Source organism: Chroicocephalus ridibundus, chromosome Z, assembly GCF_963924245.1.
Source record: "Chroicocephalus ridibundus chromosome Z, bChrRid1.1, whole genome shotgun sequence".
NCBI lineage: Eukaryota > Metazoa > Chordata > Aves > Charadriiformes > Laridae > Chroicocephalus > Chroicocephalus ridibundus.
The window spans coordinates 23,728,948-23,756,770 of record NC_086316.1 but is presented as its reverse complement, the minus strand read 5'-3'; the positions used below and the strand labels follow the sequence as shown (position 1 = coordinate 23,756,770).

Below are 27,823 nucleotides of genomic sequence, written 5' to 3'. Positions count from 1 at the left end.
TGCGCAGCGTGGCTGGTCAGTCCTCTCGAAGAGCCTCTGGTCTGTCACCAGCTTCATGAAGATCTCTGGAGGTGTGCCTCCAAGCCTTCCTCCCTGCTTGTGCATCACAGCTCTTTGCACAGGTCTGGTGGCATCAGGCTGTGGCTGATGCGGATGCTGAAGCCCATGCCTGCGGAGGACATCTGCTGCGCAGGGCAGGCACCAGCCTATTTGCTTACATCGACAGCCAATTGTATGGCTGTAACCCAATTAGTGCTTATAAGCGCATGAACCAGGCACGGGCATAACTGACCACACTTTTTATTCCAAGTCTCTCTCTGAAAGTACACGGGGAACTTTTTTATAACATGTTTAAAAAATAAATTGTGAATCTGTAAATCCTATACAGACTATGCTGCAAATATTACTTAACTGTGATTCTATTTTACATTCTAATAAAGACTGGAAATGCCAGTCTTCAGATGTGCCACTGGAGTATGCTGTGATTGAAGTTTCAGTACGATGGGGAGAACGTGAAAGAATTAATTTATTTTTAAATATGTAATACACCATTGTGCTGAATCCTTTATGTACAGGAATACAGACTGACATAGATTAGAATCATTATCCTGGATTACAGAGCAGCTCTGATAGCTAAAAAGCCTCAGTCCTTTAAAAATGGAAATCACAGTCATTGGAAACTGCAGTCTTTCTCTAACATAGCTGATTAAAAAGTGGCTTGGTCAGCGGCTGGTATAGAGAGCTTCAAGAAAAGATAAAAAGATGTTCATGGACTAGAAGATCTGGAATATTCTCCTGAAGAACAGTAATTTCACTCTCATAACTACAGAAAAGAGCTCCCTCATCTCAAGCATTGAATAGTAGTGACAGTTTCTGGAAAACATAATTTACTGTACATGCACTTGCTTGCATATGTATGTCATTAGTTACTAGAATGGTCTGTGATCACCGTCACTGAGGATGGTTTCTGTGACATTCTGAACATCCTGTTGAAGTTCCTGTAGGTATAAATATCTGCATCAGGAGCTGTCAAATGATAGGAAGGTAAAAAACGGAATTTCACAAAAACCAGAGAAAGCAACACAGAACAGAGGACACAGCAGTAGTGCTGGGAAGGGAGAAAGCTGAAGGTGCATCGTTGATTAAATTTACCAAGGAAGAGATTGGAGAAATGTGCTAGAGGGAAGAGGAAAAAGAAGGAAAAGTTTGGTCCTTTATTTAATAGGGAAGACAAGCAAATAAAACATTGTGTAGAGAAAGCTGGGGTCTTTGTAAAAGGTTAATAGAATATTAAAGGCCCAATTACAGCAGAGAGAATTACAGTGAGAATACTTAGGTAAGTCAGAGTGGTAATGTTGGTGGGGAGCTGGTGATGTCCATCCCAGAATACTGAAAAAGGAAGCTGTCGTGAGCAAAACCTGTGTCTTCAGCTGTTATCCTTGAGAAGTAACTCCAGGCAGTTGAAGTCCCAAAAGTCTAGAAAAAAGCAAAATAGTGGTGAGTGAAAAAAGGGTGGAGGGTTATTGAGTCCATAGATTGTAGTTTAGTAAGGCTTACATCAATACCTGGAAACAAGTTATTAAATTATTCATTTGTAAGAGCTTAGAGAGTGGTAAGAGAGAGGCAGGCAATACTGGCATGGCTTGAGTCTGTGTGTGACTCAGTGAATGCCTTTTGTATGGTTTGGTTTTTTTTGCAGTGTCCATGGCCTAGGGAATAAGGTGGACATGGTAAATACGGTGTACCTTGATTTCTGGTCTGATTCCTGCAGGGTTGTTGTATTGGGTTTACCTGGCAAGGTTTTGGTGGCGTGGGGCTGCAGGGGTGGCTTCTGTGAGAAGCCACCAGAAGCTTCCTCCATGTCAGACACAGTAGCTTAGTTGCAGCTGGCTCCAAGATGGACCCGCCACTGGCCAAAGCTGAGCCCAATGTTGATGTTGGTGGTCCCTCTGTGATAACGTATTTAAGAAAGGGTGAAAAATACAGCAGCAGTGTGAGAGAGAAGTGAGAAGAACATGAGAGAAACAGCTCTGCAGACACCAAGGTTGGTGAAGAAGGGGAGGGATGAGGTGCTCCAGGCACCGGAGCAGAGATTTCCCTGCAGCCCATGGTGAAAACCATGGTGAGGCACGTTGCCTCCCTGCAGCCCGTGGAGGTTAATGGTGAAAAGAGATATCCACCTGCAGACTGTGGAGGACCGCACACCAGAGCAGACGGACATGCCCCGAAGGAGGCTGTGACCCTGCGGAGAGTCCACACTGGAGCAGGTTCCTAGCAGGAGCTGTGGCCCTGTGGAGAGGAGCCCATGCTGGGGCAGTCTGTTCCTGAATGACTGTACTCTGTCAGACCCACACTGGAGCAGTCCGTGAAGGCCTGTATCCTGTGGGAGCAACTCCATGCTGGAGCAGGGGAAAAGCATGAGGAGGAAGGAGTGGCAGAGACAAAGTGCAATGAACTGACAGCAGCCCTCATCCCCCACCACTCTGCACCACTCAAGGGGAGGAGGTAGGGGAGTTGGGAGTGAAGTTGAGTCTTGGATGATGGGAGGGATGTTCTTAATTCTTACCATCCTGCTCTGTTATTAATTGGCAATAATTAAAATTAATTTCTCCAAGCTGAATCTGTTTTGCCCGTGACAGTAACTGGTAAGAGATCTCCCCGTCCTTATCTCAGCCAAAGAACTTCTCCATTATACTTTCTCCCCTCTGGTAAAACCTTTTAGAAACCTTCCAAAGTGTGGTGTGAGACCTTCCTTCCTGGGTCATTGCAGAACTGCCTGCCTGTTTTTCTCCAGCGATGCATTCCTTCACCAGGAAGCATTTTAAACAGTCTGTAGGCTGATAGAGGAGAAGTGACAGAGCAGCTTGGTGGGCACCTGGCAGCCAGACAAGGTCAACCCACCACAGTCATGCATGGCATTCTTTTGACTCTGAGAAGGAAGGTGTGGTGACCCCAGCCTCCTGCCCACTTTGTCCCTTGGGGAGAGTGGGAGGTGGCACCAGGGTGGGTGCTCCAGGGAGTGCTCCAGGCTGGCTGCCTCCTCGTGGCAGGGGTAGCTCAGGACTGATGCAGTGCCGTTCCTGTGTGCATGTGGAGGAAATCCAACATTTAGGGGAGGGCTAGACCTACTTAGGTCTTTCCCAGCCACCAGAACCAAAGTCTGCCCAGCTTGAAAGGCTGGACTTTATACTTTTGGAAAATTAGACCTGACTTGGTACCACCCCTGTGCTTGCAGTAAGTTGGCATTTGGTCATCAGACTTAACCAAGACTGCAAAACTTATCGCTCTGATGGAAATAACCCCCTACTGACACAACCTGCAGCAGAATATATTGCCTTAATGCTATCTTCGGTTTCTCAGGAAATTTGTTTTTCTGTTTTTTTGTATAGTATCAGTGTGCTCCCTGCTGCAGCTTCCTCTTTCTACTGTAGCTTTTTTATTCCAATGAAATTACAACTAAGTGTAAGTCTGCAGGTTATTGTTGTGATGATGGCAAATTAGGTTTTCTGACTGTTACAAAAATATTAGAAATGGCAGATTAAAAGTGCTCCCTGGTATGAAAAATCAGCTATTTCAGTTTATCTTTTTACTTGAAAAATATAGCGTCCTTAATGGAGAATATATGTCAGTATGATCAGGATTTGCAAATCATTACAAAAAGTGTTCATTTAGGGAGCATTGGCAAAATACAGTACACTTCTCCATACTCTTTTGCATTGCCTGACTTACCTCTTATGATTAGCAATGGCTGTCCCACCTAAATTGAAGAAGAAAATATGCAGAGTAACTAGAAAAAAGCCAAAGAACTTTTAAAACTGCAATATATTAATATTTTTTTTTGTTGTCTTGTGGTAAGAGATCCTGGGTTGACACTGCAGATAAACTTCTTGGGAAAATCAACTTATTTCAGAGAAGCCATTGCATTGGAGTTGATGATTCAGCACAATATGAACATACAAGGAGAAAGTTGTATAGCTTACCAAAATGAGGGCTATTCAGGATAAGCACGGGCACAAGAGCTTGCAGAAACCCAGAAATGACTTGGCCTAAATTAGCTGGTTGTGAATGTAGTTCAAAGCTTGGCTTACATATGCAGACACAAATAGCCATTAAATTTTCCCTGCCTGATTTTAAAAGGTAACTTTTTTCTACACAGGGCAAGCTGGTAGTAGTCAAACTTCCATAAACTCCCTTCTTTGTCACTTCCCTTGACAAGGAAAACCAAGAGTCATTACGGGACGTGTGAAGGTCATTACGGTGATGTGTGAAACTGGCCTTTGCACCTGGGGACTGTCATGAAGAGCAGCAATCAGTGATGTTGACATCCGCTCAACCTACAGACTGCTTAAAACACTTCCTGGTGAAGGATTGTGTCACCAGAGGAAAAACAGGCAGGCAGTTCTGCGGTGACCCGGGAAGGAAGGTCTCACACCACGCTTTCGAAGTTTTCTACAAGTTTTTACTGCTCAACACTTTCTCCTCTCATGTGCTCTTCATTAAGATTAAATAAACAATGTTTATTCTTCATTAGTATCTCTTAAGAGGATGGGAGGGAAAAAGTGCTGCTTATGAGGTAATGGTTTAAATGGTACTTAAAGTAAGGCATGGGTGTTTCCAGGGGAGCTACTTTCACTGAACTGTTTTAGTCGTCAGGCTTTTGTGCTGCTTAGGGGGGGACGGTAGCCGCACAGCATGTCACACAGACAGAAGGCGGGTGCACAGAGTCTGTGGCCATGAGAATATGCCTGAGACTGCAAATCCAAGGATTTGGGTCTGCGTCTTGCGCAAGTAGTCTAAGTACCTGGGTTTGAAAATTTGACCCAGTGTTTCCAAAGTTCGGTACCAAGGACAAAAATCTGCATCCCGCTGGAAGCAGTAGGAGTTCACTCCGTCCACTCTTCTACCCCTTTTCTTTGCTCTTCCTGTTTAATTGAACTGTCTAAATGAGAGAAGGTGAGTACTCTCCTGTCCTGGAAAAGAGAAGAGCCGTCTCAAAGGAAACTCCGTTCTGAATAAAATATTCAAAATCAGTTACTGGATCTGTCGGACTGCAAGAGCTTCATGTCAAAAAAATCAACCTGATGTTACTACAAGTTCATTTTCAGCCAACTTTCAGCTGCAAGTTTTTTTCAGGCTTGGTAGGAAGGAAACTGTTTTTCCCATTGAGAACTCTCCCGCTGTTTTAGAAATACAGGTGTTCTTATGTGTGGTCTAACCCAATTTTTTAAAGGGCCTAAAGGAAAAGGAAGAAAGAGTGAATGTATTTTCTATACATTTTTCTTCCACAGTGCTGTATGAAGTGCTAGGATCTTCACCTCCTGTCTGCATTTCAGCACTCTTACTTGAAGCTTTGTTTGGGAACCAACTTTCTGAAAGTTGAGTTACACCTAGGAGAGCAATGTATGCACAGTAAAGCAGTAACCTCTGAAATACAATGTAGTTTGAATTTTGCTTCCATGTTTTCAAATTAAGGTCTGAGATAATGTAATGATTCTTGCTTTTTTAGTAAGTTTGGGTCAGCTGTATTCTTCCACTCAACAAAAGGCAGGGAAGCGAGATGCGTCAAAATGCTTTCAGATGTGCAGTGTTGGTGACCTGTTTCTGGTCCTTGATGTTTACCCACCAGAGAGTTCAGAAGTCATATTTGAGGCAGGGGAAATAATTTAATGTTAACATGAGTATTACAGAATGTGGCTAATTTAACCCCTATCTGAATGCCCACTGTTTTAAAAGGCGGTAATGCTAGGTGTAATAAAGTGTTTAAACTTACTGTAGGATAGACGTATTTTTCTATAAATTTCCTGCAATACTTGAGGGAGGAGACCCACTGGAGGCTTGTGAGAAATATGCTGCTGCAGTCCCAGCAGGAATTAGCAGCTACTGGTCCAGCCACCACAGCAGGGATGGCTTGGACACTGCATTTTAATTAGTGTGTCACCAGCCAGCCTAGCCCACATCTGAAGGCTTGCAGTTCTACAAATAGTTATCTGTGGAAGGTACAGGTTCAAGAATATTGGCAAGCACTAGTTTGATTACCCTTTTATTTAAAAACAGCATATGTGTTTTTTTGGGAATGTGCTTATGTAAGGCTCCTTTTGTTTGTCTGCTGAATGCAGTGAAGGCCGAATATTGAAAACATCTTGGTCTATTGCATTGCCTTTGCAGGCCAGACTGAACAGGAATCAATTACTAAAAAGTCCTTTCACCTCAAATATTAGAAAATCAGCACAGCAGTTGAAAGTTATAGAATCAAAATCTGAAAAGGCATGGATGTTTTTCTTGTCAAAATCAAACCAGGCAGAGCTCTGGAACGCAATGGAATTAGCTTTCCTTTCCAGACCTGTGTATGTTTTTTCCACCAGCCTTACCTTTTTCAAAAGTTAGTTCTATTCCTTCTAAAATGAACTTTTTTTCTAAAAAAAAGTTCAAGTTTGGTTTTTTTTCTTTCCCTACGTTATGTTAGTTTTGGAAATTTTCCATTCTCTTTACAAGTTATGAAGTAATGAGGGGAAACAAAGGGCTGCAGTTGCGCACAATTGCCTGCAAGTCCTGTATATGTAGATACTGATGTTTAGAAGAGGTTTTTAGATCAGATTTGAATAGTTTAATAATTGCTTCTAAGTTCACTGTAGAAGGAAAGTTTGTTTTGATACACTTTCACATGAAATGAAATGCAAGTTGTAAGAATTTCCAAATTTACATGTATGTGCTTTTTTAATTGCAGTAGTAATGCCATAGAATATGCATTTTTAAAATATTTTCATTTGTGTGTATTTCAGTAGCTTCGTCAATCATTTTTGGTTCTGTCCAGTCTTTAACTTTAAACAGCGCATTTAATTTTGAAGTCTAAGAATAATAATTTTATTCCTATAAATCCATTTTGTCCTTCTAGTGTATATATAAGAAAGAGTGAATTAATGTATTTTAACTTTATGCCTCTGTAAACTGTACAAAATGATCTGTATTATTTATGGAAACCAGTACTGGACTGTAATCTGTTAATGCAGTTTTGGCAGCACACATTTCCATGGCTCTGTAGTAGGTACAGTTTTCTTGGGACCGTTCATTCTTTTACCTGATTTGTTTGGACAAACTAGGTTGTGTAATTGTTCTTTGACTACATGAAGCACAAACTAATTTATTTTTCAAAAATCAATTCAGAATTTAAGGAATTTAATCCAAATGAAATTTACAGGCGATTACATTGAGCACTGTATTTGTACGGAGTTGATTAAAAATGCAGTATAAAACCTGGGGTGAGCAGGCATGGTATGGAGATGCTGACCTACTTTTGAAAGGACCAATTTTCCTACTTCCAGTGAAAATACTGTCAGTGACTGTTTGTTTATTTTATTATAAAAACTGCAGCTCTAGGAATTCACTTTTCCTACCTACCTGTGACCAAATAAACATCTGACTGTGTTTCATTTTGGTTCCCGTTCCTGTTTCAGAGGCAGAAGGTTTTTGTGGGTGTGGGGAAGAAAAGGTTTTTTCCAACCTGGCTCTAGTTCTGTGTGTTTTCTTTCCTTGGCTTTTCTCTCTTTCTGCCAATCTCCACCGCAGGTCCAGCCTGATCCTGCAAATTCCATTTTCTCCTTTATGTGCAAATTCTGCTGATCACTTCCACCTCCTTAACACCCCTCCTGGGCGTCCCTGCCTTCTTTCCATCTGTGCTGACACCACTATTTTTGACTGCACATACTTGAAGTGTGACCATGACTTTCCTCTTGGCTTCGCAGTCTGGACTCCCTAGTACAGGCAGAGAGCTATGGTGCTGTCACCCGATCTCTAAAATAACTGTCCTTCTACAATCCTACACCTCAGGATAATAATAAGAAATATAATCCAGAATGATCAACAAAGTGTGTATTAGGTGGGCAAAAAAGTTTTACGCATACATTTTTAATATTTTTAAAACATCTTTCTAATTTGTGTGGAAAACAACACACATACAGGGACCAGTCACTGGATTTTAGTCTACTTTCAGTTTTTAAGTGGTACTTTTAATACTTTAAATTTTTCGTGCAATCATTGGACTAACGGCTGAGCAAGTTTGTCATGTAGCTCAAGTATTTGTACTGCAGGAGGACTAGGCCTGTGCTAATAATGAGTTGCGTGTGTAGCAGTGGTGATACGTTCCATGCACAGGATGTCATGAGGTTTCTCGTGAGTTGCCGTTGTCCTTGTTGTAGAAAGCATCATGTGGACGTGAGTGTATTTTACTGTCCGTAATGACTACATAGTTAAGATGTACGCGTTACTTTCAGGGTATTTGTAAGTTCAAAACTGGGTATAGAAACATATTTTTGTAGTAAAGCATATAGCATACTTAGTTAAGCGGTTTGTTTTTCTTTTTTGTTCTTTAGCATGTTCGGTTGTACATTGGGTTTTAAAACTACATCTTTAACAGAATTTTTAAGCAGCTTTCCAGACAGAAACACATATGTCAGTAAAAGAGAATGACAATGTTTTCAACAGTATAGTAATTCTAGTTTTTACTATTCTCTGGCTTGGCCAACTATATATTCCAAGAATATGCCTTTTTTTTATATTGTTCCAACCAATTTAAAAAAATTTATGTTTTGAGTTCAGGCAGCCTGTTCTAGGCAGAGATGCAAAAAAGCAACAGCTGGATGCTCCTTTAAACCTAATTTTCTTTAGAAGTAGATAAGTAAACACTTACATATGCAAATATGTATAGTAATATATTTCATATAAATATAAGTGTATGTATATATGCAAAGATAGATATATATGTATGTATGTATGTATGTATTCACCGACTACAAAGATGGAAGAGCTGGCAGGATCAATTCTAAATATGCCAACACAATATAGTGAGTAATCTTGTGGTTGAACTCATCTGGAGTATGGGAGACTTTCATTTCTGGTTTCTAGTCTGAATTGGGAATGGGTTGCTTGTGAATCACAGACTGTAGTGTAGTTCTGCAAGTGATTTATTAGCTGCCCGGGCTTAGGGGCCTCTCAGTTTCTTCTGTTGAAACTGTTCATGCTGTAGGTTTAAATATTCCCTAGTGTTTGTATCTGCTGCTTATCAAGTAAGTGCCTTAACCATTGAGTATCGGTGATCTCTTTCAATAGCACCATTACTATTTATCATTCAGATGAAGTGGAACACCACCTGCAGAGAACGGGACGTTGAGGGGCTCGCAGTCTGTCTACCTGGCCATAAATGTCAAGCCTGTAGAAAGTGGCATGTTGCCACAAGAATTTTTCGTTCCTGCATATTTGTGTTTTCTGACCAAATGTATCAATGAAATGTTTAGTTGTTGCAAATTCCAGGCCAGGTTCTGAGGGCCTGGTTGAATGGCAGTCAAGGTTTGATGTAGAAAGAACTTAAGGGCAAGAGGTTACAATTAGCAGCTCTCTGAGCTTTTGGGTTGCACATGAGATTTTTGCCGCTGAAGCTTCCCACTGCTCTTTAGTGGTGAAAGCTTGAATCGCTCCAGTTATATTGGTGACCTTCCAAATCATACAGGCTCAGGAAAACTGCATGTGCTGATTCAGCAGAAGGCTCGCAGAGCCACAGAAGGAAGCCAAAATAAGCAAAGAAAAATGCCCTTATTTGCACAAGGCAGTTCTGTTTGCACATTTACATTAAGGCCTGTGGGCTGCTTCCTTCCTTCCCCCCTCCCCCCTGCTGCCTTTTTTTTTTCATTTTAATGGGAAGAAAGAAAGAGATCCAGTTATGGCAAAAGAGACAAGGAGTCACGTCTGTACTAGTAATGGTTGTCTGCTAAGCTTTGCAGCAGGCATGGTGTAAGCAGGTTGCCATCCTGTTCCCGAGTCCCAGGTGCCGGTTTTTGGCACAGAAGGGAAGGCAGTGTTAGCTGGTAGCTCCGTGATCTCTTTCCCGGCTGGTGGCAGCATGCCTGTCAGAGCTGGGCGTAGGCACACAAACCAAAAGAGAACTCACTGAAAGCGTTCCCGAGTCTTGTGATACTTGTCATCATTTTTACCCCAAATTAGGACTCCAGGGATGTGGTATCAGAAATCTTTACAATAGGGAATAATTTCTAAACTAGCCCCTCCGTGTGTTTTGAACAGTGACTAATGAGCCTGATGGCAAACTGCTCATCTGGACGTGCCTTCATAAATTGAAAGGGGGTGGGGACGGTGCTGGGCTTGCTGGTGAGGTGCCAGGGCATAGTTGCTCAGCACTCGTGGGCCAGTGTGCCAGTATTTCTGAAAGCCAGAAGGCACACCACATCTCAAGGGTCAAAACTATACACACGACGCCCCCTCTGAAATGCTTACACACCAATGCACACAGCATGGGGAATAAGCAGGAAGAGCTGGAGGTCTGTGTGCGGTCGCAGGGCCACGATCTCATTGCAATTACTGAGACGTGGTGGGACAGCTCACGTGACGGGAATGCTGTCATGGATGGCTATGTCCTTTCCAGGAAAGACAGACCAGCGAGGTGTGGTGGTGGAATTGCACTCCATGTGCGAGGGCGGTTGGAATGCATCGAGCTCTCACTAGGGGCAGATGATGAGAGGGTTGAGAGCTTATGCGTGAGGATTAAGGGGCAGGCAAATATGAGGGACACTGTTGTGGGTGTTTATTACAGGCCACCTGATCAGGATGGGGAAGCTGATGAGGCTTTCTACAGACAGCCGAAGGTAGCCTCGCAATCGCAGGCCTTGGTTCTCATGGGGGACTTCAATCACCCCCATATGTGCTGGGAAGATGACACAGCCAGGCATGCACAGTCCAGGAGGCTCCTCCAGTGCATTGATGACAACTTCTTGACACAGGTGGTACAGGAGCCAACAAGGAGAGGAGCACTTCTGGACCTGGTACTGACAAACACAAAGGGACTGGTGGAGGACATTAAGGTTGGGGGCACCCTAGGTTGTAGTGATCATGAAATGATAAGAGTTCAGGATCATGGGTACCACGCACAAAACATCAAGAAGTAAAATTACAACCTTGGATTTCAGGAGGGCTAACTTCGACCTCTTCAAGAAACTGCTTGGAGAGATCCCGTGGGCTAGGGCTCTGGAAGGCAAAGGGGCTCAAGAAAGCTGGTTGATATTCAAAGACCACTTCCTCCAAGCTCAGGATCAGTGCATCCCTAAGAGAAAGAAATCGGCCAAGGGACACAGGAGACCTGCATGGTTGAGCAGGGAGCTTCTGAAAAAGCGCAAGTGGAAGAAGGAAGTTTACAATAAGTGGAAGAAGGGGCTGACCCCTTGAGGGGATTACAAGAATGCCACCAGAGCATGCAGGGATGAAACAAGGAAAGCCAAGGTTGCCCTGGAATTAAACCTGGCTCGGGATGTCAAGCTCAACAGGAAGGGCTTCTACAAGTATATTGGAAGCAAAAGGAAGACCAGAGAAGTTGTGGGCCCACTGTTGAATGAAACAGGAGCCATGGTGACGGAGGATACGGAGAAGGCGGAGTTACTGAATGCCTTCTTTGCTTTGGTCTTTACTGCTCAGCCCAGCCCTCAGGAGTCCCAGGCATTGGCGGAAGTAACGGGGAAAGAAGAAGACTTCCCTTGGGTTGAGGAGGATCGAATGAGGGATCAATTAGATCAATTAGATATTCACAAGTCCATGGGCCCCGATGGGATGCACCCGAGAGTGCTGAGGGAGCTGGCGGAAGTCATTGCCGGGCTGCTCTCCATCATCTTTGAAAGGTCCTGGAGAACAGGCGAGGTGCCTGAGGACTGGAGCAAAGCCAATGTCACTCCAGTCTTCAAAAAGGGAAAGAAGGAGGAGCCGGGGAACTACAGGCTAGTCAGCCTCACCTCCATCCCTGGAAAGATGATGAAACAGCTTGTTCTGGGTGTCATCTCAAGGCACATGGAGGAAAAGAAAGCTATCAGAAGTACTCAACATGGCTTCACCAAGGGGAAATCATGTCTGACTAATCTGATAGCCTTCTGTGATGGCATGACTGGATGGATAGATGAGGGGAGGGCGGTAGATGTGGTCTACCTTGACTTAAGCAAGACATTCGACACAGTCTCCCACGGCATCCTCATAGGGAAGCTTAGGAAGAGTGGGCTTGATGAATGGACAGTAAGGTGGATAGAAAACTGGTTGAAAGACAGAGCTCAGAGGGTTGTGATTAGGGGCACAGAGTCTAGTTGGAGGTCAGTGACAAGTGGTGATCCCCAGGAGTCAGTACTGGGCCCAGTCCTCTTCAATATATTCATCAATGACCTGGACAAGGGGATAGATTGCACCCTCAACAAGTCAACAACTTTGCTGTTGACACAAAGCTGGGGGGGGGGCACGTGGCTGACACACCGGAAGGGTGTGCTGCCATACAGAGAGACCTGGACAGGCTGGAGAGTTGGGCAAAGAGGAACCTTATGAAATTCAGTAAGGGCAAGTGTAGGGTGCTGCACCTGGGGAGGAATAACCCCATGCAACAGTACAGGTTGGGGGCTGACCTGCTGGAGAGCAGCTCAGCTGAAAGAGACCTGGGAGTCCTGGCGGACAACAGGATGACCATGAGCCAGCAATGTGCCCTTGTGGCCAAGAAGGCCAATGACATCCTGGGGTGCATCAAGAAGAGTGTGGCCAGCAGGTCGAGGGAGGTCATCCTCCCCCTCTACTCTGCCCTAGTGAGGCCACATCTGGAGTACTGTGTCCAGTTCTGGGCTCCGTGGTTCAAGAGGGACAGGGAACTGCTGGAGAGGGTGCAGCAGAGAGCTACCAAAGTGACTATGGGAATCAAACACCTCTCTCATGAAGAAAGACTGAGGGATTTGGGTCTCTTCAGTCTGGAAAAAAGACGACTGAGGCGGGATCTTATCAACACTTATAAATACTTAAAGGATGGGTGTCAGGAGGATGGGGCCAGGCTCTTTTCAGTGGTGCCCAGCGACAGGACAAGAGGTAATGGGCACAAACTTGAGCACAGGAAGTTCCACCTAAACACGAGGAGGAAATTCTTTACTTTGAGGGTGGCAGAGCACGGGAACAGGCTGCCCAGAGAGGTGGTGGAGTCTCCAACTCTGGAGACATTCAAAACCCACCTGGACGCGTTCCTGTGCAACCTGCTCTAGGTGACCCTGCTCTGGCAGGGGGCTTGGACTAGATGGTCTCCAGAGGTCCCTTCCAACCCTATGATTCTATGAATTCCCGTCACTCCAGGCTGTCGTATGCCTCTTTCGAGGGTTATGCTGCCTCTCTTGCAGCTTTGGGTGCAGCCAAATGAACAGTTAAAGGTGGTGCCGTGCTACCCCTGCTGGTGTAGCTGTCCATCTCATCACTAAGCCAGTTCTGTTTAGATCATCAGAGCTCTTCCAGTGGCTGCGTTTTTATTCACGTGGAAGACTTTGCAGAGCTGGTAAAGCAAACACTGACAATAGCATCACTGAGAGGCAGTGACTGCCCTGCATCGCCGCAGCAGCAGTGAACACCTGGAGATGTGCACAGGAATGGTCATCTCTTTACTTGGATCATCAGCTGCACAGCTTATCTAATTGTGCCCTCAACCAAGTAAAATAATTTCTAGAATGCTTGTTGCCTACTTAGTAAGAGCATATGTAGACTAATGAATTTAATGTTTATATTGCATTCTGAGTATGTGAAGCAGGGTACAAGAATGATTTGCAGTTTATGCAGTGCCTTCCCCATCACAGTGTTGTAGTGAAATACTGGAGATAAAAACCTTATCACAGCAGGGCCTTAGAATTTTATCTTTTAACATTTTTTTGGTTGTACTTAAAAGATGTGAGGGTTTTTTTAATGTGATGTATTTTTTTCTGCTTGCTAAATGGAGCCTTTTGAGACTTGGCCAAGGAGAGGAGATCTAATTAAATTCATGTAATGATTCTGGGACTCACTGAGGCTTGCAGTACTCCCACACATTTATCAATACACTTTTATGAGAGACAAATCATTTTAGCATTTGAGATGAAGTGAGATTACTTTATGTGTGTTTGATGCACACAAGCCCTCAGATGACTGAGCTGTGTAACCCTTGCCGTAGGTGACCTTTCCTGATGAAGAAGTCTTTCTGAAATAAATCTTCTCAATCAAATGCCAATTCTTGTGCTCACTCATGTACTCATAAAAATATGACATGCCTACTCAGAACATTATCTGGCACCTGTGCCCGTGCTGAGGTGGGAGAAATGCAGAGCATGCATGGCAGTTTTGCGCAGCCAGAGTAATAAACCCCATGTCACAGCTTTATTCGTATAGTCAGACATGGCTGTGCCTTTCCACTGTTTAAAAGAAAGCCGCTTGTGTCCTTCTGCAGCTTGTGGTCGTCTCCTGTAGACACACTGAGGTGGGTTTCTTCTGGTTCAGAGAGATCTGCAGTGCAGTTTGGTGTGTGGTGTATGTGAAATCCTTTCACTGCAGAAGGGCTATGTGCTGTTCTGCAATGTATGTTATTTGGGAAGTCGTATATGATAACGGGAGTCCCATCTAGCTTAAAAATCTACAGTTATTTGGAAGTACCGAGTCTTATAGTGGGTGGCAAATCTCCTGAGGACAGGAGACTTCCAAAAATGCCTTAAATCCTGCACTGACATGTAGCACTTCAGGGCATCTATTTTGATGGTGGCTGACACTGGGTTGCTCAGTGGTGTCTAAAAGTAAATGTGGTAGGATATAAAGAATATAAAGCCTGAATTGTTTGTGACCATTATGGTTTTGCCAGAGGTTTTTCCTCTCTCTAGCTAATTCATAGGGTACAGGTCCCTTCCTTGACAGTAGCAAGGAGAGCACAGCAAGTAGCCTCAGCAGCTGAGCCTGCCTCTGGAGACTCCCTAGCCCAACCTCCCACTCACAGAAGTGCCTTCCAACCTAATTTTATGATACGAGTGCTCAGATTTAGCACATTCAAGTAAGTACACCTTGAAGGCAACCAGAAGATGTAAGCCCAGTTCATTCTTGCTATGAACAAGCCCCACCAGTTTCCACCGAATTAACAAAAAGTGCTGCTCTCTCCATCTGGTGCTGAATTTGGCTGTTTGGGCAACTCGGCAGGGAACAGCACAATGACTGTTTCTGTCTCACTTCCCATTACTGCCATCAGCAGTTAGTGAAAAAACCCAATTCAACTAATTGTTGCAGATGAGTTGTCTTAACAAAGACAAGATACGTTGTCCCAGGTTTGGGGCAAGATTACATTCCTGGCTACCCTAAGGGGAAAAATGAGGTATTTTTGCCCAAACTGGAAGGAGTAGAAAATGTAGTTTCAGATAGGCAACTCTGTTTATTGACATATTTGAAGAGGCGTATGTACAACTATTTTTCCTTTTTTTTTTTTTTTTTTTTTTTTTACATTTAGTGGGGCTACATCCATTGTCTACAGATGCAGGCAGAAAGGGACCCAGAAACCTTACGCCGTCAAAATGTTGAAGAAGACAGTAAGTTGTTTTGGTTTGTTTTGCTTTGCTTTGCTTTGGGACATGTTTGGGATTTTCTGCTTTTTTTTCGGTGCAGTTTCTTTGTGTGGGGGAAACGGGCTAGATTCAGGACCCTGCTAAGCATGTATTTTCTGTGACTGAGCTGCTTCTGCTCCTCGTCATTAAAACAGCTTTTAGAGGTAACAGTACTCTGTTGGGAATGCCTTATGCCCACAAATCTTGCTTGTACTTTCATCTGGTGTTGTCTGTATAGACTTAGATTTGGGCTAAACTTTTTAGACAGAAATGTCTTTTTCTTTCACTATGGAAAAAAAAGCAGGTTCTGAATCATTTAAATGTTCTGTGATTTCATTTTGCTTTAATACATTGTTTTGCTCAAAAAATATCATCGCATGATTTATCTTTTTCAGAAACTGATTAAAACACCAATTCAAACTCAGGTAAAATTAAATATTTCGTGGACGTTTTTCCCCCCTTACAAAATTGCAAGAGACCCATTTGAGACACCACTTATTTTTAGAGCTCCGTGTGTGTCACACTTCTACCGCAGCTATTTTTGTGTGTATTACAAAATAGACGGCGGAAAGCATGAAGAGGGACTAGAGAGGAAAGGCTAGTAATGGATTGAGAGACTTCAAGCAGAAAGAGAGTGTAGGGGTAGGGTAGAGCAGTTCATGTTCCTAAGAGGGGAAGAGAAATCTGAGAGGAAGCAAGCAAGCTGTGGGGCATGGACATGATTTTTATTCATGAGTGGTTTTGATTCAGTTTATTCCAGTGTTAAATCATCTGTTATTCCACAAAGTTCAGGGATGTTCACATGTAGCAACACAGTGATGTGTGGGTAGGCGTAAACATGTCTAAATGCTGAATTAACTGGTGGTCTCTGTGCAAGACACAATGAGTGGGTTCCACATGAGTAAAATGTTGGCATTAATTTGTCATCTTTGAAAGTAAGCCAAAGTTTAAACTGGCACAGAAATTCAGTTGTGTGTGCTGCTTTTGGATTTGATTTGCATCTGGTGCACTGGAGGAAGCAGGGCATGTGAAGAGCTTGCATTGCTGCAGCCTACACTCTGTCTTTCCAATGGAAGTGTGGAGAACTTAATTTTTAAGTTTTTATCATTCCTTTATGCCAACGATTCCCATAATGCTTTAGGAGTAGTCTTTCTTATAGTTCTCATTCTGAAATGCACTAGGAATAACGATATAACTTTAAAACATTTCTTTACGCCTTTTTTGGGCTTTTTTGGAGACTAATCTGTGTTCAGAATGGCAACGTTAATACTAGATCCATCTATTTGTGTCTGAAACTATTCGATTTAGAGTTTTGGCGGACTTACTGTAGTACAGATTTTTTATAAAAACTGTAGGAAAAGTGGCAAGTGAGAAGAATATAATAATATGGTTACATAAGTTGTTTGCACAGCAGCAATAGCTTGGCTTAATGCAGCCTTGATGATATTAGCAGTGTGGTGAAGCAGTTCACGCAACTGAGATTTTCCCAGTGTAATTGATACACTTTGGGATGTTTTGTTATGAGAACAAGTGATTCTATTACACAACTGAGCCTGTTTGTATAATTGAGAACATGGGAGGCGATACTGTAAGGATGTTCTGCTGCTTGTGTCTGTGTGCCATGAGCTACTCTAGCTCCGTTCCGAGTTGGAGATGTAATTATTATCACAGAGACAGAACTAACTGTGTGTTACAGTGCTCCCACAGCGGGAGGCCTGATCTTTGCTCAGAGTATCTCAGTGTAAAAATAGCCAAGTGTGGGCCAAATCATATACCAAAATGTTGATCGGCTCAAGTTTCCTGTTGGCTTTTTTTAAACAGAAAAAAAAAAAAACAACAGATGGCAGTTCAATAGTGGAGTTAAAGTGATGGGAGAAAAACGAGGAAGAGCCTGTGACTCTGCTTCTGATGCAGAGTCCCATTTCTTCAACTCCCTTTCATAAATGCACATAAGGGAGCTCTGAAGAGCACAGGAAATTAGAAGATGACAAAGGAAGATGGTGAAAGAGCAAATATTCTGATTTTTCCGTTCAAACTGACTGACTTTAAACACTGCACCAAACCAGACTAACTCGCTGAGGAGGAGTGTCTGTAAAAACAGGGTGAGAGTCAGGGAGAGGGTGGTCCAGCTTGTTCTGGAAGTGGTTATCAAGTGATGTGTGATTAGGAGTCTGGTGCCTGACTGACAGCTCCAGATTTGTGAATGCTAATCACTACAGTACTGTAATGTCAAGTAGAGCATTAGAAATTATTACTTTTGTCCCATGGGAACAGCTCAGATAAGAAACAAGTGATCCTTTTGGATTGAAGTAGTGTGCTAGGAACAGACTGCAGGAAACATAAAATGCCTATCAGTGTTCTTTTCATTTAAATAATAAGACTAATTTTTCATTTTGCCTGACTAATGCATTCTTATTTAAGAGCAAATAAAATTTTGGGCAAGATATGTCAGCCAATTCTGAGAATACACACTTGTGGAGAGATGTGAGGTCTTAGGAGATTCTGTAATTAATATTTCTTCACCATCTAGCTTAATAAAATAGTATTCTTATTTGCTCAGTTCTATTTGGTTTTTTGTGATTTCTAGATAAGCCAACAAAGAGAAACAGGAGAAAACATGTTTATACAAAACTTTTTTTGTCAATAAAATTAAATAATATTTTGGGAATATTTTATTTCAATTTAGAGGTTTAATCCTTCTTAATCATTAATTAAGATTTCATATAGTTCCAAAAGGAGGAAAAAAAAGCTTTTTTGCTGGTTCAAAAGTACTGAAACAGGATGCATGAGTTCCCTGTTTTGGTTTGGTTTTGTCAAATTCAGCTCAAGTTTAGGAGTGGTTTTAAATCCTTTAAGTTACACTTTTGATGGATAAAATTTAGTCCAAAGAACACTTCTCATTCTTACTCCTGAGGTGTCTGACTGTCAGAGTTAGGCAACTGACAGGCAAATTAGGACCATAACTTCCAGAGCAGCTAAAAGACAACTGTTAGAAGGGCTAAAGAGGTCCAAAGAAATATTGATGTATGTATTAGTGGGAAAAAACCTCTCAGATAATGTGTAAGAAATTAAATTTGAATTGTTCTTAACAGATACAAAAAGAAATATGGTTATAAAACAACATGTATGGGACAGGTGAATAAGCATGCTAAATTAATGCCTTTGATTTGCTCATCCAACTTTTACACTCAGTTCCTGATCATAATTGAAATGTAGGATTGTATTATATACTCATTATTTGATTTTTGCTATGTTTAGCAGATCACTTAAATTGCATGCAGGTGATAAATATAAAGGTTTGAATAATGTAATTTCTTTTTGGGAAATCCGTTTCATGAAGAAAGAAAGAAGCAAAAGCAGATCATATAGCACATCAGAAAAAATCATCAAATAAGCGAAGTACAGTGATGAACTTTTACCCTTATAATTTCAAAAGCAAATTGGTTTGCTTTTCACTATCCAATTAACTTCTGCTTGATGACTCAGTCCTTAAGAAAAGTGAAGTATCTTTAAGATGTGCTTTGCAAATATGATTGTTACTACTCTTAAGCCAAGACTTAAAAATTATGTGAGATTTACAACCAGTTGTTCTGGACAGCTTTTGTTGCAAACATGTAGCACCTGGATCATATGGGAAGAACGCAGGATTCTTGAAGGAAGCAAACATATTCTTTGCTATTTATGAAATGAAACCTCTCATCTGCAGACCTTTGCCTTCTTTTGGTGTGTTTTGAGAAAGTTAGGCAACATATGAACCAGGGCCAGCCTGAAGATTGTCTCAGAGTCTGGGCAGGTGAATGCCTTCCAAGAAATTAGATCCGCCTCTGACTTATATTTCCTACCTGAGTCTGGACAAATTGCTTTAAAAATAGTGAGGAGAACAGACGGCCTCTGTTCCAGGGTTTCTAAATTAAGACACCGAGTGCCTGCTTACGTTATAGGTCTACCAAGTGCTAACAACTGTAACTGAAGTAATTTGGGAGCTGCCATTGCAATAAAACGACGCGCTCTGCGGAAAAGAGAATGGGATGCTGACCTGGGTTGTCTGGAGCCTGGGTCTTGGTGTATTCCCAATTCAGCTTGTGCCGTTCGCCAAGGTATTTCTTTCGTTTTCAACTTTCTTATCCCTAAAAATGAGATAACACTTATTTGATTTGCTACTCAGCAATGCTTTCAAGGACAGCCTGGTTAATAATCCTATGTTTTAATTGATAGGTAGTGTCCCCTAAGAATGATTAGTTATTATGAAGTATTAGGCCCTCTGTGTCTCAGTCAATGAGGCATGCAGGTACAGAGTTTATTTTGGAGAATTCTCATTTTTATTTCATTTTTTTCATGTGTGGGCATCCTCCCTCACTGGGTTTGTGGTGCTTAACTAATAGTTTCTCAGCACTTTAATTAAAATGAGCATTTATGGAGCAGCATTCTTCTTGCAGACTGGGTGATGTTCAAAATCAGACAGACATTCAGGCACATGAACTTTTTCTCAGATCAGATACAGAGCAACAGTTTTCAAGCAACACATATGCTGGAAATAGTTGTGCTGGGATTAATCTAATTGTGCTAATCAGTTAGTCAGTTTGAGAACAACAAATAGTTTATGTCTGTGGAGCAGAGAGGACTGTGAACACGTGTAAAGGTAACAGGCTTCCCTTCTGGATAAGTGGGCTTGGATATCTAGAGTTAGAGTCTGAAGGAAATTATAATGGTCTATAAAGGCATATATATGAAGTCACAATTGCATTCATGTTTGCACTTATATATATATGTGTGTGTGTGTGTGTGTATACATATATACACACACGCAAAATAATATATACGTATGTATTTTAAATTATATATATTCCCAACTGTACAGGGAATATAGTTGGCTGGGTTTTCCACTTTGTGTTGCAGTGAATTGGGGGTATTAAGTAGTAATCAAGAGGTGCGGCTCATGCAAATGTTCGGTCTGTTTTCTTGGAGGAGTGCTGCTTTTGGTTGAACCTGCCCAGTTGATTGAGAAGGCAAGTGCCTCAAGAGTCGGGGGGTGGGGGCTGGGTGTCGCACTTGGAGATCTTGGAGATCGTCATAGTTAGTAAATTGGTCTTTTATTGACTTGTGGAGAAAAAGATGTATGTTTGTATTCCATTTGCTGCCATGCGGCCTTACAGGATTTACAGTTTGAGTGCTTCCTGCCTGCATATGCCTGTCTTTCTATAGGCTTTATGATGAGACTACATATAGTTATATATATCTCTATCCTGTGGTGCAGTAATTGTCAGTTCTCTTCTTGGACTGACATCTGAGAGTGCTGAAGTTTAGCAGACGTACCTGGTCCACAGAGAAAGCGGGAACCTGACACAATACTTCAATTTGTCTGAAGAGCTACGACAGTATTCTTTTTTCGCCAGATTACAAATGTTTGGAATATATTTACATATTTATGTATATTTAAGGCCAAGTTTTTCCTCACAAAGCTGGTATTAATTAACACATAGTGTTAATTTGTAATGTTGTAATTTTTTTTTCAAATTTTTCAAAAAGGAAAAAAGAATAGTGTCATATGTAAGTGTGTGAAAACAGTCTAAGTGCACATCAGTACTCACCATTAAAAAGGTGTATTTTTCTCAACTAGCTCACACATTCTTCTCTGTTAATCGTTCACACACACACATAGACACACACACCACACATGGTATTGCTTGGTAATTATTGGGAAATGGTAATTTCTTAATTACCACTCCGTCTGCAGTACTAGCTATTATATATGTAGATTACTTTATTTTTTTCTGGTTTGCTCATTTTTAGTCATCCATGTCATCATCTCATTCATGTGCAGTTCACACTGTTATGTTTCTTCTGAAAGATGAAAAAAATATTTCAGTCAAAATTCTTTTGAATAAAGAAATAAGGCAATAAAGCTTTGAGTTTTGCACTGCTTAAATCCAGTTTTCCCTCATATGTAAGGGGAATCTGTCTTCCACAGTCTGACTCACTGCTTTTCAAAAGAAAGGGCTTTTAAGTAAAAGTTAAGTCCATCAAATGTCTAAAGAAGAAGAAAATTTATTTTGCATAAATGCCCTACAAAAGAAGAGAGAACTGAGAGATTATTTTTTTCTGCAGTAAGATACCAATATGTTTTTGCTTTAGAAGCTATGAAATCAGACGCCAGTTCGTAAAAGTGGAAATTTTATTGAAAAATAGCTTTCTAATATGCTGGTATAGTCCTTGGAAAGCAAGAGGTGGCTTTTTTCTGTATTGACAGGACATCCTTCAGAAAAGGAAAAAATCCCATTCTGCAATTGAAAAATGCCTGTCCTGCATACATAAAGGTATTTAACATGTCATCTGCATTACAATGTATTGTATTACATCACATTGCAGTGCAGATGATGTGTAAAAACCACTTAAGGTAGGACAATATTTTTTACCTGTCGCTATTTAGATTGAATTGCTATGCTCTTCCCAAGTAAATCATACCTTGGGTTAAGATTTTAAGAACAGAGAGCGTGTATTGTGTCTCTTTTTTCCTTACTCCATTTAATTTATAGGTAATTGGCTAACACTCATTTCTGGTGTTCGCCGCTTATTTTTCAGAAACACAGAGATCAGCTAGTAAAAAGAGGAAAACATAAAGCTCAACTCATTGTTATGCAGTTCAAGGAAGCTGAACCTACCGTATACATGGCATTATTGAACAAGTAGTTCTGAGAAACTAAATAATAACACTTAGATGATTAATTCAGTAAAAAAGAAATAAATGACACACGTTTAGCTTTGAATAACTTAACAGGAACTTTTGCGAAACGATCTGAGCTGCACATTTTCTTCCATCGACCCATTTATGCACATTTTGCTCCCTTCCTGCAGGCGGTGATTTGTCTTCTCCATGACTTTAGGCAAGCCTGGAGGACCTTTGTGTGTCTATGGTGCAAACTGTGGTGCACATAAATGCAGAGAGGCAAGACAGGGAATAGGAATGAAATGTATTGCTGTGCAAGGATATATTTAATGCCTAAAGCAAAGACACAACCCTGCAAAAGGGCTGAGGGGAGGTGCAGAGGTAAGCGTTAGGCTATCCTGAGATTATAGTCCTCTTCAGAAACCCTTCATTATTTGCAGCCTGTTGAAGAAACCTGCAGTCTGCATAGATGGATGGTCTGTGAGGCTTGTGCTGGGGATCTCTGAAAGTCTTCTCCCTCTGCGTTTTGGGAAGTTGTTGTTTTCAAGAAGTGTATGCTGCAATCCAATTATCACAGTTGTGACCGCTACTCATTTTGGGGGAGAGAGATTGAGCTTGTTCTATGCTGTCAAGCAAAGAATTAAGTGAAAACTGGCTCCACGCACAAAAAAATGAAGGGAAGAGGACAAAAGATAAAAAGCCAGAGCGTTTTCTCCAGTGCTGGCAGTTCAGCTGTTGGAATAAAACAGGAACAGTATACAATTTAAGATGTAACATCCTGGGTTTATTCCTCTGGCCTGAAGCTGAGCTCTCTGTAGCCCCTCAGAGAGACAAATCTAACTGAGGTCTATAAGAGAGAGGATTTATTTTACCAAGGACACTGTAATCAGCATGTACTCACTTGACAAACTGGTTACACTGGTGAATATCAAGATAAAATATATCCTCTTTGTCTGAGCTGGTCTCCTTTCGTCTTACGTCCTTTAAGAGAAAGACTGACCACATATAGGGAGGAATGGAAAAGCAAAGGTGGAAATTAGCACAACATCTGTGGAAGGGGCACAACCTGTGGGTTCCAGTTACAGAAGCTTCTTTGAGAAATCATGAAGCCAGCCAGCACTGCTGTCTGATCTCCATGAGATATGTCGCCTCATCAGAGCATGTCCTAGGACTGGAACTAAGGTCCAGTACAACTTTCTAAGCTGAATGTTGTGACAATTGGTGGCTGCAAGACTAGTGTTTATGGGTGAGGATCATCCCAAATCTTTGCCATACTAAACCTGCCCTCTGCTTGAATCACATAAGGGCTTCCTTAAAAAAAACAAAACAAAACAAACAAACAAAAAAACCCAGCCAAAACCAGAAAACAACCCACAACTGAATAAATAAAAAATTACTAATAACATGTTTTCCACAAATGTAAAAAAAACCACCCCACTTTCTTTGTTATTCCTCCCCCTTTGTTTTAAGCAGCCTTCGAATACTACTGTTTGTTTCCAATAAGCTGTTCCATTATATTTTGTGTGTATTGAATAAGCACGTATTTGAAACCCCAGCTGGGCATGTTTTCAGCAGATACAGTTGAAACCAGCTGGAAGCATTTCCATAACTAATAAGAAATAGCATAAATAAGAGTGTTTTGTATTTCAGTCCTGTGGCATTACAGTCACTTTCATTTACAGGGTTTTTTTGAGAGATGTCAAATTTATTTTAGAATCGCAAAGATTACATGATGTGCTAACTTCTGAGGACCTCTAAGCAGTACTCTCAGGAATATCAGCCTGCAGAAATTAAGATTTTTTTCTGCAAGATACATAACATTCATACAGATTTTAACTCTTTCTACACCGATAAGAGAATAGTGCTATAGGAAGAAATATCATAATAATAATTGTAGGTTTCTGGACTGAGTGGCAAACATAGTAGGTATAGTATTTGAATGTAAAAATATGAAAAAATACAAAGTCAAAAGGACTCCGTGACATGACTTCCAAGAACTCGTGAGAAAAGTCCTAATTCCTGTAGATGACAGCCCTAATTTCTGAAAATAAGAAGCCAAAAATCTATTAATCTGAATTCCGGGAAAATTAATTTCAAGAAATTATTAATTTCACCATTATAACTTATTTCAGTTATTCTTTTTGGGCCGTTACTGTGTTACAACTACAACACCACAGTGAGAAAACACGTTAGCATTTCCATGTTTTGTGGATGGAAATGTACATGAGGAACTGAGACTAGGAGCTAGATCTGTAAAGTATTTGTATCCAGGCAGTTAGTACCACAGTTCGTAACACATCAATAACTACCTCCTGCAAGCTTTACTTCACCGGTAAAATCCGCTTTCTCTTCTCCAGGCTAGGTCTCTCCAGGTCTCTCAGCCTTTCCTCATAGGAGGAACACTCCAGTCCCTTCATCACCTTCACGGCCCTTCACTGGACTCTCTCCAGTATGTCCTTGTCTCTCCTGTGCTGGGGAGCCCAGAACTGCCTGCCATAGACCACATGTGGCCTCACCAGTGCTGAGTAGAGGGGAAGGATCACCTCCCCTGACCTGCTGACAACACTTCTCTTAGTGCTGCCCAGGACACCATTGGCGTTTTTTGTCACAAGGCCACACTGCTGGCTCATGTTCAACTTGGTGTTCACCAGGACCCCCAGGGCCTTTTCTGCCAAGCTGCTTTCCAGCTGGGCAGCCCCCAGCATGTACTGATGCTTGGGGTATGCACCTCCCCAGGTGCAGGACTTTGCACTTCCCCTTGTTGAACTGCATGAGGTTCCTGTCAGCCCATTTCTCCAGCCTGTCCAGGTCCCTCTGGATGATAGCACGACTCTGTGGCCTATCAGCCCCTCCTCACAGTTTGGTGTCATCAGCAAATTTGCTAAGGGTGCACTCTGCCCCATCATCCAGATCCTTTATGAAGATGTTAAACAGGACTGGCCCCAGTATTGACCCCTGGGGTACACCATTAGTTACTGACCTCCTATTAGACCTTACACCGCTGATCAGGACTCTCTGGGTCTGGCCGTTCAGCCATCTTACTGTCTTCTCATCCAGCCCATCCTGCAGCAGCTTGTCTGTGGGGATCTTATGGGAGACAGTGTCAAAGGCCTTATTGAAGTCCAGCTAGACAATGTCCACTGCTCTCCCCTCGTCTATGAAGCCAGTTATTTCATCAGAGAAGTTTCTCAAGTTGGTCAAGCATGATTTGCCTTTGGCAAATAATCCTGATGAACAGCACTTGTCGTTCGTGTGACTGGAAATGGTTTCCAGGATTAGCTGCCCCATCACCTTCCCAGGGACTGAAGAGAAGCTGACTACCTGTAGTTCCCTGGGTGCTCCTTCTTGCCCTTCTTGAAGACATGAGTGACATTTGCTTTCCTCCAGTCTTCAGGCACTTCTCCCAGTCATCATGATTGATCAAAGACTATTGAGAATGGCCTCATAATGGCATCTACCAGCTTCCTCAGCACTTGTGGATGCATCCCATCAGGACCCATGGACTTGTATATGCCCAGTTTGCTTAAGTATTCCCTGACCTGACACTCCTCCACCAAGGGTACATCTTCCTTGCTCCAGCCTTTTCCCCTCATCTCTGGGACCTGGGATTCCTGAAGGCAAGTCTTGCTAGTAAAGACTGAGGTGAAGGCAGCATTCAGTACCTAACCCTATGTCACCAGGTCATCTGCCTCATTCAGCAGGAGGCCCTAGCCTTCCTTTTGTCACCTGTCTACTTATAGAAGCCTTTCTTGTTGCCTTTGGCATTCCTGACCAGATTCAATTCCATTTGGGCTTTAGCATTCCTAACTTCATCCCTGGGTGCTCAGTCAATTTTATGTATTCTTTCTAGGTCACCCATCCTTACTTCCATGCTCTGTATGCTTCCCTTTTGTGTTTGAATTTGGCCAGGAGCTCCTTGTTTATCCACACAGGCCTTCTGGGATTATTGCATGACTTCCTACTCACTGGGATGATCTGCTCTGGAGATTGAAGGACGTGATCCTTGAATATTAACTAGCTTTCTCAGACCCCCCCCTTCCTTCTGGGACCCGAGGAGACCTTTGAAGAGGTCAAAGTCTGCTGTCATGAAGTCCATGGTTGTGATCTTCCTTTTCACTCTCCTCTCTGCACCTCAGGATCCTGAATTCCACCATCTCATGGTCACTGAAGCCAAGGCTGCCTTTGGTCTTCACATCCCCAGTGAACCCCTCCTTGTTGGTGAGTATAAAGTCCAGGAGAGCATCTCTCACAGGATCACAGAATCACAGAATGGTAGGGTTGGAAGGGACCTCTGGAGATCATCTAGTCCACCTCACTGGCTCCTCTATCACTTGGATGAGGAAGTTATTATCAATGCATTCCGGCTACCTGGATTGCTTGCGTCCTGCTGTGTTGTCCTTCCAGCACATATCAGAGTGGTTGAAGTTCCCCATGAGGACCAGGGCCTGCAAATATAAGACTGTTCCCATCTGTCTGTAGAGGGCCTCATCCACTTGTTCGTCCTGGTCAGGTGGCCTGTAGCAGGCACACACTATAATGTTACCTTTTAACTTGTGCGTTATGTCACCCAAGAACTTGTGTGTTATAAGCCAGGTCTTCTTCCTCCCACGTAGTGGATATGTGAAATGTATTCAAAGAGAGATGGCTTTATTACTACCGAGCTTCATATAAAACTTCTTCATCCCAAAGTTTATGAGAGTATGGTCAGAGTATTACAGTTGCAATAAGGACCTCAGAAAGCTTAGGTTGAAGGTCCCAAATTGTTTCTCATCAGTGAATAGACAGACCTCACCAAAAGCTGAAGTAGCCACAGATTTTACCTGCAGTAACATAAGAACCTTCATAGGTCTTCAGGGGCTGTGGTTTTTTTTAAGTACCAACATTGCACCCCAAATCATACTTTATGCATCAGAAGTGGGTTTTAGGTCTGATTCTGTGTTATTTGCCAAATCTGCCTGTGAATTCAGTGTCCATAAAGGGAGACATAGATGAGCTTCCTGAAATTAAAATATTCACCTGTTCTCGTTCAAGTTCACATAGCTTACAATTCCCTCCTTTCAGCATCTCCTCCATTTACTCCTAAATTGTATGAAGTGTCAGGGAACACAGGATCAAATCATGGAAGGCACCCTGTGGCTCTTCTGTGCAGAATTCACAGGTTGGGGTGATCTGTTGGAGATGGAAGTCACTGTATGCTCCTGCTGCTCTCAGCCTGCTCAGTCACTTGTCCTTTTTATCCAGCACAGCTCATAGATCCTGGCAGAGGAGGCAAGTTAACGTGCTGTCATTAATGTAATTGAGACATCCTCCACAGGGATTGGGGAGACAGCAACGGTCCTGTGATTTCTAATGTTATTTGTTGACACATAGCGTTAACAAGAAACTCAGTTCACAGTTTCTAATCTATAAAGTGAGCTCTCTAAATTAGTTGTAAGGCCTTGCTTTCACATGTCTGCCCACGTCTCTTAACCACCTCACCATCTCTACGTGCTTCTCTGTATCCTCTTCCAACTATATCAAATATTTTTCATTTTCAGTCCCTAAAAAGTTTCAACTTTCCTTTGAGGATCTACTGGTTTTCTGTGTTACTCAGATTATAAAGTATACAATGTGTAAATTTTAAACAGTTTCAGGGCATGGGGTCATTTGTATGGTTCCTGTAAGTGTAGAGTTACAGGTTCTATATACTATCAAGCAACACTGAAGTGACTTTCAGGACTCCTCATTATCAGTGTTGGGGATGACCTACTAGAAAGTAGCCTTAAGCAGCAGGTCC

The 27,823-nt window shown here is 42.2% G+C and overlaps 1 protein-coding gene across 1 annotated transcript in view; it reads left to right on the top strand.

Annotated features, from left to right (window-relative positions):
* Window positions 1–27,823, top strand: part of CAMK4 (calcium/calmodulin dependent protein kinase IV) — a 171,551-nt gene that overhangs the window by 60,392 nt on the left and 83,336 nt on the right. Inside the window, exon 2 of the mRNA XM_063321431.1 lies at window positions 15,290–15,368. Coding sequence (XP_063177501.1) covers window positions 15,290–15,368 — 79 coding nt within the window. The remainder of the gene's footprint in view (window positions 1–15,289; window positions 15,369–27,823) is intronic.